The 17,589-nt window shown below is 36.1% G+C and overlaps 1 protein-coding gene across 2 annotated transcripts in view; it reads left to right on the forward strand.

Annotated features, from left to right (window-relative positions):
- Positions 1-17,589, forward strand: part of AQR (aquarius intron-binding spliceosomal factor) — a 99,685-nt gene that overhangs the window by 6,910 nt on the left and 75,186 nt on the right. The window contains exons 4-11 of one of the 2 annotated variants that reach the window (XM_021098271.1): positions 1,319-1,354; positions 6,246-6,366; positions 8,089-8,229; positions 9,030-9,098; positions 10,429-10,529; positions 14,349-14,425; positions 16,085-16,149; positions 17,235-17,351. In XM_021098271.1, the coding sequence (XP_020953930.1) occupies positions 1,319-1,354; positions 6,246-6,366; positions 8,089-8,229; positions 9,030-9,098; positions 10,429-10,529; positions 14,349-14,425; positions 16,085-16,149; positions 17,235-17,351 (727 nt within the window). Of the gene's footprint in view, positions 1-1,318; positions 1,355-6,245; positions 6,367-8,088; positions 8,230-9,025; positions 9,099-10,428; positions 10,530-14,348; positions 14,426-16,084; positions 16,150-17,234; positions 17,352-17,589 lie in introns of those variants that run through there. The other variant, XM_021098273.1, reaches the window with a different exon arrangement.

The raw sequence follows: 17,589 nt of genomic DNA on the forward strand, positions 1-17,589 counted from the left end.
TACTTTGTTAAGCTCTTCATAGTTTCTCTGCTTTATGTTGACCTATCAAAACTGATTTTTCACTTATCTAGTTATCCCAAAAAGGGGTGGGGGGGATACTCCACCTCTTTTCTGCCTGAGGAAACTGAGTCCCAAAATGTTTTAAGATGTTGCCAAGGTAACGATGAATCATGGCTACAGTACTGATCTATCTTGTGAGTCCAGATTTTCTTTCTTTTCATCAATGAAGTCCTATTTGTGGCTGGAGAAATTGAGTGTGAAAGTATTTGCATAGTGGGCTCTGAGTTCTGTTGTCCAACATGCATTTAAAGTGAAATGCCAAAAAAAAGTAATTAAAAAAATAAAATTTAAAAAAAATGCAAAAAAATAAAAATAAACTGAAATGCCCGCAGCTGGAGATCTGGGGTCTGCCACACCAGCTGTTGTGTCCTCTCAGTGGCCTGGTTGGCTGTAGAAGCCAGTACCTTGGCAATGTTCTGTCTCTGTGGTATTGCACAGTTAAAACTTTCATTTCTTTCTCATCAAAGTTCTATGACATTGCTTGCTCAGTAAAACTATTTAAGAAATCAGAAATCAGTGAAATTGAATTTTCACAGGATAATGGTCTCTTCAGCATTATAAATTCATAATGCATATGCATTTAATTTTCAAGGCTGAAGGCTAATATCCGGTGGCATGGTTCTGGTCTGGCTACTTTATTTCCAATATACAAAATGACAAAACTAAATCAGTGGACACTTGAACCTACCTTTTAAAAGTAGATATAAAGGGATATCTGATATTCCTTCCACAATTTTCTCATATTTTAGACTTAATGACAAGACCACAAAATGTGAAAAGTCTGATTTCCATGTTTGCAGTATAGATACATGTGTCCCTGGTGCTTTTGGGAGGTCATGACTTCAGCAGACTGTTTCCATTTGATTGCTAAATGAAAAAATGTTAGGGCTTAAGAAATTGAGACGGGCTAGTTTTTGGCAGTTATGTTCCAATGTTATGAATATCTTGAACATTTGTCTCTTGATTAAAACTATTGGGCTTATTGATCTGTTTTTTTATATCCTTGTATATCATAGTACTGATTGCGTTTGTTATATGGGTAAGGTATAACTAACTGTTCATAGACAATTTTAAAAAATAAACTATCCTAGAACAAAATACAAACAAAAATATAAAAGCAATATTCACTTCCTTTAATGCATAAATACAGTTACTCTGACATATCAATATTAAAACATGATTCCAAAATGTATCTGCATTAGTATCTCGGAAATGTTTATATTCTCTATTTAAATATTTTTACTATTTATTTTTTTAGGTTTGCCATCAGAAAGATAATGCTCTTGGAATTTAGGTGAGTTAAAAGACTACTTTGATGAAATTCAGGACGACAAGGTGGCTTGACTTTTAGCTAAGTTTTCTGTACATTTCTGTGAGTGGATAAGGAAATCATTATAAATTTTTGAAGATTGATATTTTGACAATTACCTTATTTTGGAATACATGTATGATACCCTTTGTTTTCAGAGATTGTCAGTGTAACTTCTATTTTGAGTCATTTCTCACTAATTAAGATAGTGTGTGCTGAGGAGTTCCTATCGTGGCTTAGCAGAAACGAATCTGAATAGCATCCATAAGGACACAGGTTCAATCCCTGGCCTCACTCAGTGGGTTAAGGATCCAGTGTTGCTGTGAGCTGTGGTGGAGGCTACAGACTCGGCTCGGATCTGTCGTTGCTGTGGCTGTAGTGTAGACTGGCAGCTACAGCTCCAATTTAACCCCTATCCTGGGAACTTCCATATACTATAGGTATGGCCCTAAAAAGACCCCCCAAAAAAAAAAAAAAAAGATAGTGTGTGCCAAGCAATTTTTTAACTCTCATATGGTTTCCTCTAGTGATCAGTGACAGTAAATTGCAGTTCATTCTGTAGCCATTTTTTTGCCTTCCGGTTAACGTTTTATTACCAAGACAGCTTTGTTCTAACCTAAGCCATTTATAAATATTTCTGATAGAAGAGAATTATAATTTTTAGATTTTAGGACAAACAGGTGTGGCCAGTAGGCTGGAACTAAAAGCCAAGGTTGTTGTTGATAATAGTAATATGCGCCATGTATTGAACCTTGTGCTGGGCACATTGTTAAGCATTTTACATACAGATCACTTAAAGCAACCCTACAAGTCAATATTATATTCTCTTTTTAGCAAAGAAAGAAACTGAGATCAGGGCAGTTAAGTAATTTGTTCATGTAATGCATTTAAGTAATTGGCAGAGCTGGGATGCCAATGTTTGATGCCAAAGCTCGTGGTTTTTTTGCTTCTCCACAATCTCTAGTGGTCTCGTCTGCATCAGAAGTCATTCTCTGTATTAACAGCTGTTTACTCCCTACATACACTGATTTGATCCTCACCAAAAAAAATAGCATAAAGTAGGTGTTCTTATTTTTATTTATTTATTTGCTTTTTTTAAGGGCCACACCTGCGGCATACGGCATACGGAGGTCCCCAGGCTAGGGGTTGAATCGGAGCTGCAGCCGCTAGCATGCACCACAGCCACAGCAATGCGGGATCCGAGCCGAATCTGACCTACACCACAACACAGCAATGTTGGATTCTTTAACCCATGAGCAAGGCTAGGTGTCGAACCCACAACCTCATGGTTACTAGTTGGATTTGTTTCTGCTGCGCCACATGGGGAATTCCTTTATCATTTTTAAAGGAAGAAACTGAAATTTATAGTTATAAATTAATTTGTAAGTGGAGTGCCTACTTTATCCTAAGAACTGTATTATTATTGAATACTTAATCGAATTTAACCCTTACAATAATCCAAGTAAGATCATCTTTTTTTTTTTTTTTTTTTTTGTCTTTTGTCTTTTTGTTGTTGTTGTTGTTGCTATTTCTTGGGCCGCTCCCGCGGCATATGGAGGTTCCCAGGCCAGGGGTTGAATCAGAGCTGTAGCCACCGGCCTACACCAGAGCCACAGCAACGCGGGATCCAAGCTGCGTCTGCAACCTACACCACAGCTCACGGCAACGCCGGATCGTTAACCCACTGAGCAAGGGCAGGGACCGAACCCGCAACCTCATGGTTCCTAGTCGGATTCGTTAACCACTGCACCACGACGGGAACTCCCATCTTTATTTTATAAAGAACACTGAGGCTTGAAATTGGATCTGTCTGGCCCTTAGATTAATATGCTGTTTTCATCATATCATGCCATCCTTCAAGAAGATAAATAAAAATCAAGAGGATGCTGGTATACAATTAGGATAAAACCAGAATTCCACGATCCTGGCAAATATCAGATACCAAGAAAATTATAGGAATTGAAGGAGAAATCAACAGAACAGACCGAAGGCACAAGTGACAGTGAAAGAGTTTTAGTAACTAAAAAAGTGGGTTGTTACCTTCCAGGAACTCTTAGGTCATTTCTGTTTGGAAATGCCATTTTCTCTTTGCCAGCCTCCAGACATAAATGAGTCTAAAGTTGTAGTAGAGGTATGCCTGCTGTGGTACAGTGGATTAATGATCTAGCTTGTCTCTGTGGAGGCACCAGTTTGATCTGCAGCCAAGAACAGTTGGTTAAGGCACCAGCGTTGCTGCAGCTGTGGCGTAGATGACTGCAGCTTAGGCTTCTTGGCCTGGGAACTTCCATATGCCATGGGTGGCCAGCAAAGAAAATAAATAAGTGAATAAAGTTTGTGGTAGAGATAATTGATGGTCTTGCTGGAATGGAAAGTAAGGTGACATGGAGGAAGGGGCTAGATGCAGGAGAGTGAACTGAGTCTTTGATGAAACTCATCAGAGGGACATATTATCATACAGATTATATTTGCTGCAACTACCAGGATAGGATCAGAGAATTATTGATCAAACCTAAAGTTTGGATTAAGAGAGGTAGTTTAGAATGAGTTCTGTATCATCTGTGTGTCATGTTGATAACTGCATCATCCTGGGCAAGTCATTGACTCTCATAGTCTCAGATTCCTCTTCTGAAAAATGTAAAGATAGGTTTGGAATTTGCTGCATTGTCAGGTAATGGCCAAGACATTACTGGTAAAGACTGTTACAAGCCAGTGATATCCCTGGAGTATCTTGGTGAAACAAATTATGAAGATACTCTGAAAGGATAATGTATTCTAACCATACCAAAAAAAATTTCTATAGATAAAACTCTGATAAAGGTGAATTCAAACTTCCAAATTGCAAAGCACATTAAAGTAAGATTCAGTTGAAACAACATAGAATTAGAACCCCCCTCCCAGAAAACCCCAGGTAATTAAATAATTGATATGCACTGTCAAATCATTTTGTTTAAAGTTATTATGGATAGATAAGATCAAATATCATATGTGAACAAGGAACAAGACAACAAAAATGGGAAGGTTTGGAGGAAAGTGGAAATAAAGGTCACTGAAGTTAAAAAAACTCAATGGATGAATTATATAGCAGATTAGACACAACTAAAGAGGGAGTGGGGATTTAGAGCTGAGGAAATTAACAAATAATAGCAAGACAAAATAGAGGTGGAAAATATACAGGACATTTAAGAGATATGGAGGCTAAAATGAGGTCCATTAGGAGCTTCAGAAGAGATTTAGAGAAAATGAGGGAAGAGCAGTTTTGAAGAGATGATAAAGAATTTTCTGCAGTTGAAACGTATAACTCTTAGATTCAGGAAGTGTATATAGCAAGTGGTGAATAGAGCAACAGAGAGAGTGAAGATCTTAAAATCTGTTAGAGAAAAGAAGATTACTCAGAGGAGAGAGAACAAATAGAATGATTGTAGACTTGTCAAGTGTAATAAGACGATAGTACAATGAGACTAATACATAGGAAAATATAACTATCAACCTAGGAAGAAATCTATCACCAGCTAAACTGTCATGAAATAAAGAGATTTCAGATAGATTCATACCAACAAACTTGCTAACAGAAGTTCTAAAGGGCATGATTCAGGGAAAAGGAATTTAAACTTGTAAGAAATGAATGCTATAAAGTTTACTGCATCTTATTTATGAAAGTATAGTTTCTAACTTGGAGCCTGTGGGCCATTATTTTGGATAAAATACTCTTTACTAATTTTCAGGTTCTTGCTAATTAAGCAGGATGGAGTGCTAAAGATAGACCTGTGGAAATACCAACATGATCTGACCTTTGAAGCATAAGAGGAAGTAGAAAAATTATATGCTAGAGCAGAATCTAAAATGCCTAACTGTGTGTGTGCACGTGTGTGCATGCATGCATATATAAGTGATCGAAAGGTTATGCATGTGGAGTGATGTAAGATAGGTACAAAAAGTCTTTTTTTTTTTTTTTTTTTTTTGCATTAGTGCTTGAGAGTATTTTACAGCCCAGTACAATAACTGGTTTATAACTACCCTGAATAAGGAATAGTTAAGCTTTGTTTTAGAAATCAGAAATATTTTGTTTAGGAGTATTCAAGAATTTTGGTATTTTGACAGGAAAATGTTAGTTACCCTGAAAACTGACTTATGTTAAATACCTTGTAAATTAAGAAACAAAGCCTCTTTTTAAGTCTTTGTCTTAGTTTCTGGAAATCATTTGGTCCAGATACAAGTGTGTGAATTTCTCAGATAAATTTATCTGTGAAGCTGCCCATCATATTATTTTGTTTTAGAGCTGATATTTATCAGATATTTTTGCTTTTTACTCTACAAAGAGCCTTAGATAAGGGAATATCCAGTGTCTTAGTGGTGATAATTATGTATATCAGTAACATTTTGTGTCTTCCTACTTGAAAGTATGAGCCTCTCACTCTTTTTTTTTTTTTTTTTTTTTTGTCTTTTTGCTATTTCTTTGGGCCGCTCCCGCAGCATATGGAGGTTCCCAGGCTAGGGGTCGAATCGGAGCTGTAGCCACTGGCCTACGCCAGAGCCACAGCAACTCGGGATCCGAGCAGCGTCTGCAACCTACACCACAGCTCATGGCAATGCCGGACCTTAACCCACTGAGCCAGGCCAGGGACCGAACCCGCAACCTCATGGTTCCTAGTCAGATTCCACGATGGGAACTCTGAGCCTCTCACTCTTAAAGCTACATTTGCTATGTATGTTTGTGGTAGGTAGCACTAATCTACATTATAGGTAAATTTGTGAAGAATTCTCTAACTATAAATATAGATTTTCAAAATGTTTTCAGAAAGTTGTAAATGATTAGCCATTTTCAGAGGAATGAAATATTCATGAAATATTCTGTGTTTTTTTTTTTCACTTTTCTCAGCCAGTATCTTGAAAATTACCTGTGGATGAATTATTCTCCAGAAGTGTCCAGCAAAGCTTATTTAATGTCAATCTGCTGTATGGTGAATGAGAAGTTCAGAGAAAATGTCCCTGCATGGGAGGTAACAGATTTAAATTACTTCAAGCTTTCTTACTGTGCTCACTTAAGCCATTACAAAGTAGCAAATTTTTTACTGATAATAAATAATGTTTTTAGAACAGAACTTTATTCAGTAATAAAGTAAATGTTGAGGAAAAAAGTGAATGTATGAAAAGCACTATTAGATTTCTTTCAGTATCAGTGCTTTCTTTATTAGGAATTGGAAAATTATGAACATGGAGTTACGGAGTTATTTTTCTGCTTCATGCTTGAAACAAAGAACGACATAGTTTTGTGGATTATAAAGACTTTTACATCAGATAGAGTAAAATTTATATTAAGAGGCACATATAGATAATGCCCAAATGAGGTAGTATTTTTCAGTGCCTTGTTTCACAACAGGAGTATATATTTGTAAGTTTCACATGCATAAAGTAGTATTTCCAAAATTAAGAGCGAAGTTCATATTGTAATTTCAGTTTTCTCTTTGATCTGAAATCTGTTTTCCCTTTTTGAAATTTCTAATTGACTGACATTTTCTCTTTGTGCTAGTGTAATAGAGGCTTGATCAGCTAATAGAGGTCCAAAATCTAGGTTTTCTTTAGCCACCACAAAATGTTCAGCTCATCAAGAGTTTCTTTCCCTCCCTTTTTTAAGTGAAGGAAATGCATGGATACATGTCATCTCTTTTGAGGGGATGGTCTCCAAAATGAAAAAGTGTTAAACACTCTTTAAGGTAAAACCGTGGACACTTGGCTCAGATAATCATTAAGTAACTACCATCTTATGGCAGATTAGAGCCCAAAGAAAACTAAGGTTCTTCTGTTTCATTGAGAGATCTTAGGGATTTCTTAAAGTTGATTTAAACTACCATAGGAAGCACGAGGGAAGCTAGAGAATGACTTGATCAGTTTGCATGTTTTAAGGACCACTTTAGTGATTAGAGCTTGAAAGAGAGACATGACAGATCAGATTAAAACAAGAGGTTACACAGATTTGGAAAGTAGAATTGATTGGATTTGTTAATTGAAGTAGCTTTAGGGAAGGGTATTATTTTCAAGAAGGAAGCTAGAACCTTTGAACATTGTGGGGTAAAATAACAAAGGAAGAGGAGCCTTCAGCACACTGTAAAGGAGTTGAGGGTTAGTAATGGTCCTTTTGACTTGACAACTGTAACAGCTTCCAGGTAGTGCTATGGGTAGAAGCTTGTTTTAGAGAAGTGAAAACAACTAGTGCAGACCATACATTTGGACCACTTGCCTATGAAAGAAGAGAATGGTAACAGAAACTAGGTGGGGAGGTAGATATTTACTTTTTTTTTTTTTTTTTTTACATTATTTACATGTTAAGAGTAAAAGGATAATATAAAGAAAAGGCTGTTCTTGAGATTAATTAGACTGGGAAGACTAGTTTTTGAAGATGTTTCTTTTAAGTTGGAAGAGTTTAAACACTTCGGATCTTTAGTAAGAAAACAAAGCCTGGGCTAATTACTGGCATAATCCTTGAAGAAATAATAAAGGAATTGAAGCCATTATTTTATTAGCTGATGGTTTCTGCAACTCTCACATAGTCCTGCAGAAACCTATATTTGCCTTGCTACCGTTAATTATAAGTAAGCAGATAATCTTTTGGTGATTATTAGGTTTTGTTAATAGACTCCTAAAAAGTCTTCATTGTTTGCTTAAAGAAGAAAAAGAGGTGAGCAAGCCATTTCAAAATGAATTTTTATTCTTTCTGTTTTCAGACTTTTAAGAAGAAGCCAGATCACTTCCCATTCTTCTTCAAGTGTATCTTGAAAGCGGCATTAGCTGAAACCGATGGTGAATTTTCACTCCATGAACAGACAGTCTTACTGCTCTTTCTTGATCATTGCTTCAATAGTTTGGTAATTCCACTTCATCTTTCAGGGGAATGTTCAAGTCCTCTTGTTCTTTTAAGTTGAATGTAGATGAGATTACCTCTGTAGCCAACTTCTTCATCCACAGTAGTTGGGAATGAAGGATAATGCACACAGCTTGATTTTAGCCCCTTCTCGGTGAAATCATTTTATAAGATCTGTTTACTTTTTAATAGATTTGTTCTTGATCTCTCCTTTTTTCTATCTAGCCTCTAAGTGAACTGATAATAAGAACTGAAATTCTCCAAATGTAGAGCAGCAAAGAGTCTATTAGTATGTACATTGAGTAATGAGATCTGTGTTGTAAACTCTACACAAAGACATAGTTTTATTACTTTTCAGTCATACTTCATGCATAAGCTGGCAGGTCAGCTGGAGAGTTATGTTTTGAGTTGACTGTTTTGGGGTGGTTGTGAATGATCTTTGAAAATCTCTTGGCTATGTATGATAAATTTTTCATTCTTCATAAGATTATCTCCAAGAAATAAATATTTAAATATTTGTAGTAATTAACATTTCATTTGTGCTTCTCTACTGTGGTTATCTGAAAGGAGAGTGGAGTTTGGGGTTACGAAAACATTTCTGCAAGTGGATGGAGTCTGTAAATCGTGAGGCTTGACTATATCTTTTTTAAAAAGTATTGAACATCTTAATAATAAAATATTAATTTAAAAGTATTGATAGCATGTTTTCCCCCCAGGACTTAAAAAGGCAGATGCTCCTTATATAAAGATTTAGGTTAAAATGATGGTGTGTTTATAAACTTTGTTTCTTCATGCTTTAAACAGGAAGTAGACTTGATACGGAGTCAAGTACAGCAGCTTATCTCGCTCCCAATGTGGATGGGCTTACAGCCTGTAAGTATCTAATCTCAGAAACTTATGTCTATTTATAAGGGAAATGTGGTTTTAGACTGTAGCTTTCATATGGATATAAAATGGTAACTAAAAATCCCCACTTTTGCTCACAAAATTTATCTAATTTACTATGCATTAACTTATCAGAGATGTAGTTTTTTTCAGTTTTAAGGTTTTTATGTGTAAGCTAATATGTGTTTCACCTAACTTCATTATTGTAAAATAAAATAAGGTAATGTCTGTTGAACTTATAGAGAAGAGGACTTAATGTAGTAAAATATTATTCATATGTATGTCATTGGGTGAAACTAAATACAGACTTGAATTTTTAATTTCCCTTGATTAGAATGTACATACAGCTATAGGAGAAGATCTGAATGATGTTTAATATTAACAGCTTCATTTTTTTATCAAATTCTTATTGAATAATATGTGCCAATATCAAAGTCAGATTAACAGATCTTAGTAAAGTTAAAACTGTCAAATTTCAGTATAATAGTATATTTAGAATTCCATTTCCTGCATATGGGTGGTTTTACAGACATTTAGATATGCAAGCTCATTCATAGTTACCAGTTGTTAGGGATAAAAACAGGAACATATAAAAATAATTAATACTAAGTTAAAAATGGATAAGTGCCTTAAGAAAGAATGGTGGTGGTATGGACATTTCCTTGTTCACTTGTGATAGCTGTTTTACGTTGTTTCAGACTGATTTTTTGAATTTTTGGGAGGGAGGGGTCTTTTTAGGGCTGCACCCACAGCATGTGGAAGTTACCAGGCTAGGTGTTGAATTGGAGTTATAGCTGCTGGCCTATGACACAGCTACAGCAATGCGGAATCTGAGCCACGTCTGTGACCTATACCACAGCTCATGGCAACAACTCTGGCTCCATAACCCACTGAGCAAGGCCAGGGATTGAATCTGCATCCTCATGGATATTAGTAGGGTTCGTTACTGCTGAGCCACAATGGGAACTCCCTAATTTCTTGAACTTTAACGATTATGTTCACAAATGTTAATACTTATGTTTTTCAAACTGAAGTGCTTAGTTTTAGAAATAAGAAACTTATTATTAAGCTTAAAATCTTGACTAGAAAAGGCAGTTTCTTTTGTCTTTTTTTTTTCTAGTAAGTGTCAGAATTGAATAGTTTTTAAAAATACATCTCTTTGTTTCTTAATTTTCAGTTTTAGTTATGCTGCTTTCTGGTTTTATCCCATTGCTCTCTATTATATCCATACATTAGAAAACTAGCTAATAGTTGATCTAGTTTTTATCCTTGTAAGCTTTAGAGTTACTGGTGATTTAATGTCACATCACTTTTTCAGGCACGTTTGGAGTTAGAATTAAAAAAGACACCTAAACTAAGAAAATTCTGGAACTTGATTAAAAAGAATGATGAAAAGATGGATCCAGAAGCAAGAGAACAGTATGTTGCAAAAGTTTTGTTCCATGCTGATTCATTATGCTGGGTTGTGGGTCTTAGATGATGTTGACTGATTTGTTATTTCCTTTACATAGGGCTGAACCAAATAAAAGATTAAGTGCTTTTACTTGAACTGTCATAGGAATATTTTTCACAAAGGCCTAAAGGGGAAGCCAGAATATCACCATGTTTTTCTCCTTTCCTTTATCTCTGCTTCAGTAATAAGTGTATCACTGCTCTTCTCCCTGCCTATTGTCCATCATAGTCTGTCTGTCCTAGATGGTTCTCAATTTTCTCTAGTCTTGAAGCTATCAATCCAACTTTCCTTTCTTTTTTAACTCTCTCTCTTAACAGTGACTTTTTTTTAATTACTTAATGAATTTTATTATATTTATAGATGTACAACAATTATCACAACCAAATTTTTACAGTATTTCCATTCCAAACCCTCAGTGCCTCCCCCTCCCCGCCCCCCCGCCAAACCTGTCTCCTTTGGACACTGTAAGTTTTTCAAAGTCTGTGTCAGTTTCTGTTCTGCAAAGAAGTTCATTGTGTCCTTTTATTAGATTCCACATGTAAGTGATAGCATTTGATGCTGGTGTCTCATTGACTGACTTCACTTAGCATAATAATTTCTAGGTCCATCCATGTTACTGCAAATGCCATATTTCTTTCAATAGCTGAGTAATATTCCATTGTGTATATGTACCACATCTTCTTTATCCACTCCTCTGTTGATGGACATTTAGGTTGTTTCCATGTCTTGGCTATTGCAAATAGTGCTGCAATGAACATTGGAGTACATGTGTCTTGTTGAGTCATGGTTTTCTCTGGATAGATGCCCAGGAGTGGGATTGCTGGATCAAATGATAATTCTATTTTTAGTTTTCTGAGGAATCTCCATCCTGTTTTCCACAGTGGTTGCACTAATTTACATTCCCACCAATAGTGTAACGGGGTTCCTTTTTCTCCGCAACTTCTCCAGCACTTATTGTTTGTACTTTTTGATGAAAGCCATTCTGGCCGGGGTAAGGTGGCGCCTCATAGTGATTTCGATTTGCATTTCTCTAGTGATGAGTGATGTTGAACATCTTTTCATGTGTTTTTTGGCCATCTGTATGTCTTTGGAGAATTGCCTGTTTAGATCTTCTGCCCATTTTTTGATGGGGTTGTTTGTTTTTTTGGTATTGAGCTGTAGGAAGTGTTTATAAATTTTGGAGCTTAATCCCTTGTCGGTCGGTTCATTTGCAAATATTTTCTCCCATTCTTTGGGTTGTCTTTTTGTTTTTTAATGGTGACTTTTATACAGTCCTTTCATTCAACAAGTATTCAGTGTTTATTATTTTGCTGGGTACTGTTGTAGGTACAGGGGATATATCATAGAACAACACAGAAAATAAGTCCTGTTCTGTGGAGCTTACATTCTAGTTGAGGAAGACAGCAATAAAGAGATGAATTATATGGTATCTTAAATGGTGGTCCATGCTAAGGAGAAAAATAAATCAAGTATAAGGATTAAAGAAGCAGATGAGGGTTTTGGATTATTATCATTTGGATAAATGTCTGGTAGCAAGCATTTATTTCATCAAAGTGCTGTTGGTGGAACGCAGGACAGGAGTCTGTATGCCCTAAGAGGTTCCTTCTCTGTCTGAGGCTGACTGGACTTCCTGTGTCCTCTTGCTTTGTTTACTCCATGACTATTTTAGCAGTGATCCTTTTTCCTGCTCCATCTTTTAAGTGTTCTTTTCTACTCACTTTTTTTTCCCTCTGCTTACATATATGTGCCTCAGACTCACTTCCCTTGGGCCTATGATAACTTCTTTTGACTATCTTATTTTTTCATCCACTTAGGAGAGTTCTCTATACTCATCTACAGATAGTAATTGAAGACATGAGTATTAGTGAGATTATTTAGTAAGGTATGTAAACCATGAAAAGAGGGTGGAGGACAAAAATAAGTGAACCTTGGAGTTAGTCTGGTGGTTACTGAAAATGAGAAGAACTGAAAAAAGCTGGATGTTAGAGGAATGAGTTTGGGAATAAGTGTGAGCCCTAAGGACAGGATATTAGGGTCAGAGTAGGACTATCCTTTCTTTGAACTCCAGTTTGTCTCTTTCATGATATCTTTCTATCTAGTAGCCTCTTGATTGGACTAATTACTAGTTATCTTTTCATTATTTGGCTATGTTTTAAAATTTTTTTTTGTTTGTTTTAAAATTTTAAACACTGTCTTCCCATTACCTCGATATGACTTAATTCCATATCAATCAAGTATTCCTTGTTTCTTTAACATTTCTCTCCTAACTACCCTTTTCACTCCACTCCACTTAATGAAGGTTAACCTTCTAAACATTCTTCTAGACCAATTACTTTAGGCCACAGTGCTTTCTTCTCCTGAACTCCTTAAACACATTGTGTGTTTTTATTGAAACACTGACTCTTTTTGTAATTATTAGACTGCTTATAATTGCTTAGAGTACAGGTTCTACAATTAGAGTTAACTAGGCTTCACACTCATCCATCGTGCAACTTGGGGCAAGTTAACTCACCTCTTCGAGCCCCAGTGTGAAATCAGGACAGTAGCACCTGTTTCATAGAACAACAGTCAATATTCAGTGAGATTACTTTTTTTTCTTTTGTCTTTTGTCTTTTTTTTTTTTTTTTTTTTAGGGCCACACGTACGGCATATGGAGGCTCCCGGGCTAGGGGTCTAACTGGAGCTAAAGCTGCCGGCCTGCAGCACAGCCACAGCAACGCCAGATCCGAGCCGTGTCTGCGTCCTACACCACAGCTCACGGCAACACCGGATTCTTAACCCACTAAGCAAGGCCAGGGATCCAACCTGCAACCTCATGGTTCCTAGTCAGATTCGTTGCTGCTGCGCCACAACGGGGAACTCCTTGCTGATTTTCAAAGCCAGGTTCCCAGGCTAGAGGTCTAATCGGAGCTGTAGCTGCCAGCCTAAGCCAGAGCCACAGTAACGCGGGATCTGAGCCTTGTCTGCGACCTACACCACAGATCATGGCAATGTCGGATCGTTAATCCTCTGAGCAAGGGCAGGGATCGAACCCGCAACCTCATGGTTCCTAGTTGGTTTCATTAACCACTGCGCCACGACAGGAACTCCTCAGTGAGATTACTTATATGAAGTACTCAACAACTCAGATCCTGAGTAAGTGCTCAATTAATGTCAGCCAGTTTTATTAATGAATACTGGTTTGAGTTACTAATTATATGATTTGGCATTTCAAGTGTATTTTAGTCCCTCCCCTCCCCATCGTTTGTATTTCCAGTGGGACGAAATAATTAATTTGTAGCTGTTTAATAACTAATGATTCTTTTTTGATTAGTGGTAACTAATGCACCTTAAATTAGTAATGGGTAAAAAAAATTGTTTTTTAACTAACATTTAATTTTTAGACATTGTAATACTCTATTATAGGTAATAGTTTAAACATATTACAGTACGAAATTGCTTATCTCGTTCTAAGTAACATTAGACTTTTAATGTTAAGGGAAGACTATAAGTGAAATTTTGAAAACTCATTTCTAGTCCTGACTTTGAAAACACAAGTAAGAACTTCTAAGTAAGAAGAGGTGCTTTCTTAGCAGGTTTATTAGGCCAGTAATGCAGCTCTTCATGTAGCACTGTACTTATAGACAAAGAAGAATCTATTTGTTCAAATTGTAATACTGATTTCAGAAAGAAATGAAACATTTTGAAAAATGTAAGACAGGCTGTTTCTTTACACATTTAAATTTTACATTTCAAATAATTATTTCTCAAAAATAATTTGCCTACTGTTATCTTTATGTTTTTAGAGCCTATCAAGAAAGAAAATTTCTTTCACAACTAATCCAGAAGTTTATCTCTGTGCTGAAATCAGTCCCACTTTCTGGTAACTATCTTCCCTTTTCCAGCTTATTTGTGAAATTACCATTTAGATGCCTGTATAGTATTTACTAATCCTTAGTCTAAAAACTGCTCTTAGAAGGATTTTAAATTATATTGACAAAAGGTATATATCCTTCCCTTTTCAGATGTGTTACCAGTCTGAGTATTGTGACTACCTTAGAAATTCACACAATTTAAAGGCACCAGTATGGTTATTAAAAAATTCCTTTATTTAGCAAATATTTTTTGAGCTTGCTTGTAAGACACAGGTCCTGAACAAGGGTCTGGGACATGGTGAACAAAACAGTTACAGACGCTGTCCACATGCAGCACCATTCTTTCTCAAGATTGCCTTGGCTATTTGGAAGTCTTTTGTGTTTCCATACAAATTAAAAAACTTTTGTTCTAGTTCTGTGAAAAATGCCAATGGTAATTTGAAAGAGGTTGCATTGAATCTATAGATTTGCCTTGGGTAGTACGGTCATTTTAACCACACTGGTTCTTCCAGTCCTTTCTCCACATAAAGCCTTCTATTTTCCTGTAAACTACAAATAAATAAGTGGATTTATTTAAGCATTTGTAGGGTGCGTTCTCTAGGTCTGGCACTGAGTTACTCACTGCTGGGAGTCCTTAGACTAGGAACCCTGAAATTATCTCCTTTTCAATTGCAGCAGCCTTGGCAGGGTGGTTTCAGCTGAGAAAATAGTAGAACATCTTCTGGCATGAAAAAAAAGAGATTTGTACTCTAAAAGTATGTTATGTCACAAGGTTGTAATTATTTTAAAAACAAAAGTAAATGTTTTTAAAAATAGTATATTACTCATGAATAATATAAGATAGTGATATAAAGAATATTTTATTGCTTTATTTGTCATTGGCATTTTAATGTCAGAGTTAATACAAAGTGAGGAGTTCCTACTGTGGCGCAGTGGGTTAAGAATCCAACTGCAGCAACTTGGGTCCCTGCAGAGGCACAGGTTTGATTCCTGGCCCAGCGCAGTGGATTAAAGGATCTGGCATTACTGCAGCTGCGGCATAGGTCACAGCTGTGATTTGGACTCAATCCCTGGCCCAGGAACTTTCAAATGCTGTGGTGAGGCCATTTAAAAAAAAAGTTAATACAAAGTGAAAAAAAGTCACAAAATTGTCCCTTTAATTAATTTGTTGTATGTCTTTCCCACACATTTTTTGTGCATTCTAAAGATACATATGTATCTTTGTATGAGTGTAGGTACGCGTACGTGTATATATTTTTGCACATGAAAGAAGTTCTAGATGTTTAGTCTGAAGAAAATAAGTAAGAACTGAGATACAATTGCCTTTCTGATTTTTCTGTCTCCAAGTTTTTTTTTGAAATCTAACCATTCAGTACAGATTTTTTAAAATTAACATGTTAAAAATATTTTTGGAGATAATGATTTTTAAAATATGTTTCTGATCCAAGCTAGGTTTTTCATTTCCTAATATTTAAAGAGCTTAATATGAGGTTAAGGCCTGCCTTTTTCAAAATATATGTGAGTTCTGTACTCTGAATCACAGTCCAGTCCTGATGAATAAGACAAATAACCTTGTTTAAGTAACTAAATAACTGCTAATTTTAAGATATAGTACCATAGAATGACTTAGTGAGAAAATTCTAACATATATTCTCTGTTATGTGTAGATCCTGTCACTATGGACAAAGTTCATTACTGTGAAAGATTCATTGAACTTATGATTGATCTAGAGGTAAGAGGTATACAGTGACTTTTCAGTTGTATAATCATTAAGGAGGCTAAGATAAGCATATGACGTTACATGAAATGTTTATTGCCTCAAGGTTACTCACAGAGAAGAAAGTCAAAAGCAGTTGACCCTTGAAGTTTCAGATGACTGTCAAATAGCTGCTGTTTATATACAAAAAATTATTTAGTGAAGTTACTAAACAAGAGTCCGCCAATGACAATTTATTTTCTGTCACATTTTATTGTCCCTTTAGAGTTTTAAGTAGGGGCTGAAGTTGCAGGTTTATGGCCATTACTTTAATAATCTAGTGTTTCTAAGTGTACCTGATATTGTTGATGAGGAAAGATATAGCCGCTTGCTTTAAAATTAAGATTCTTAAAAACGATTTCATACTATTAGATGCAAAATTTTGATGCAGAAGTTCAGATGCAGAGTTGGAGCAGTTCAGACTGAATTCATTTCCTTTGCTGTCCTCTCCCTCTTATAATGCAGGAAATTGAAAGAAAATGCAGTCTATTGGTCCCTTATCAGGAGAGTGGGGTTTGTTTCCAGACATGAGGGTTAGAAACTGGAACTAGCAGTCCTTCATGAGCTCTTCACTCAGATTCCAACTCTGCCAATAACTAACCTCTGAGGACCTCAGTAGCCTCCTCTTTAAAATGAGGTTATTTGACTAGATTACTGGTTTCCAAGCTGTGATTGTCACAGTTTCTCAGCATCATCTTACTGGCTATCACAGGGTGGGTGTGGGAAGAGGAAACAGAAAAAGGAATCTCCACTTAGGGGTTTCCTCTCCCCTTTCTCCATTTTAAACCTCCACACAGTACATACCGGGATTTCATACAGGATTTTGTTTGAAAACTACTGGCCAAGATATCTGAGATTTCTTCCACTTCCAATGCTGGAGTTTATTTAGAAGCATACTGGAGTTCTTTATAACATAGACCAGACCCCTTGCTTTATGCCCAGAGTCTCTGCAGGGCTGAGGGTACTTTGTAGGTGACTAACTTCTGAGCTAAGTATCAGTAGACTTCCCCTCTAGCTGGAAGAACAGGCAGACTTATTTCTATGGTGTTTATTTTCTCTAGGCCCTACTCCCTACAAGACGCTGGTTTAATACCATCCTGGATGACTCCCACCTTTTGGTTCACTGTTACCTTTCCAATCTTGTTCACAGAGAAGAGGATGGCCACCTTTTTTCCCAGGTGAGCACTGATATATCTGAACATACTTAATTGTTTTCATTTCTAAATTGATCTCGTCTTTCTTTGCCATGCAACTGGGAATATGGGGCATGGCATAAAGTAAATTTTGCTTAATATTTAATTAAATGATGTAAATTAGTCATTTTAAAGTTAAACCAAGTCTTAATATACAAAAAGAATGCATTCTTGTGTAAATGGCCTCTAGTAATTTTAACCTTTATTATATTATATATAATAT

The sequence above is a fragment of the Sus scrofa genome, chromosome 1 (genome assembly GCF_000003025.6).
Source record: "Sus scrofa isolate TJ Tabasco breed Duroc chromosome 1, Sscrofa11.1, whole genome shotgun sequence".
NCBI lineage: Eukaryota > Metazoa > Chordata > Mammalia > Artiodactyla > Suidae > Sus > Sus scrofa.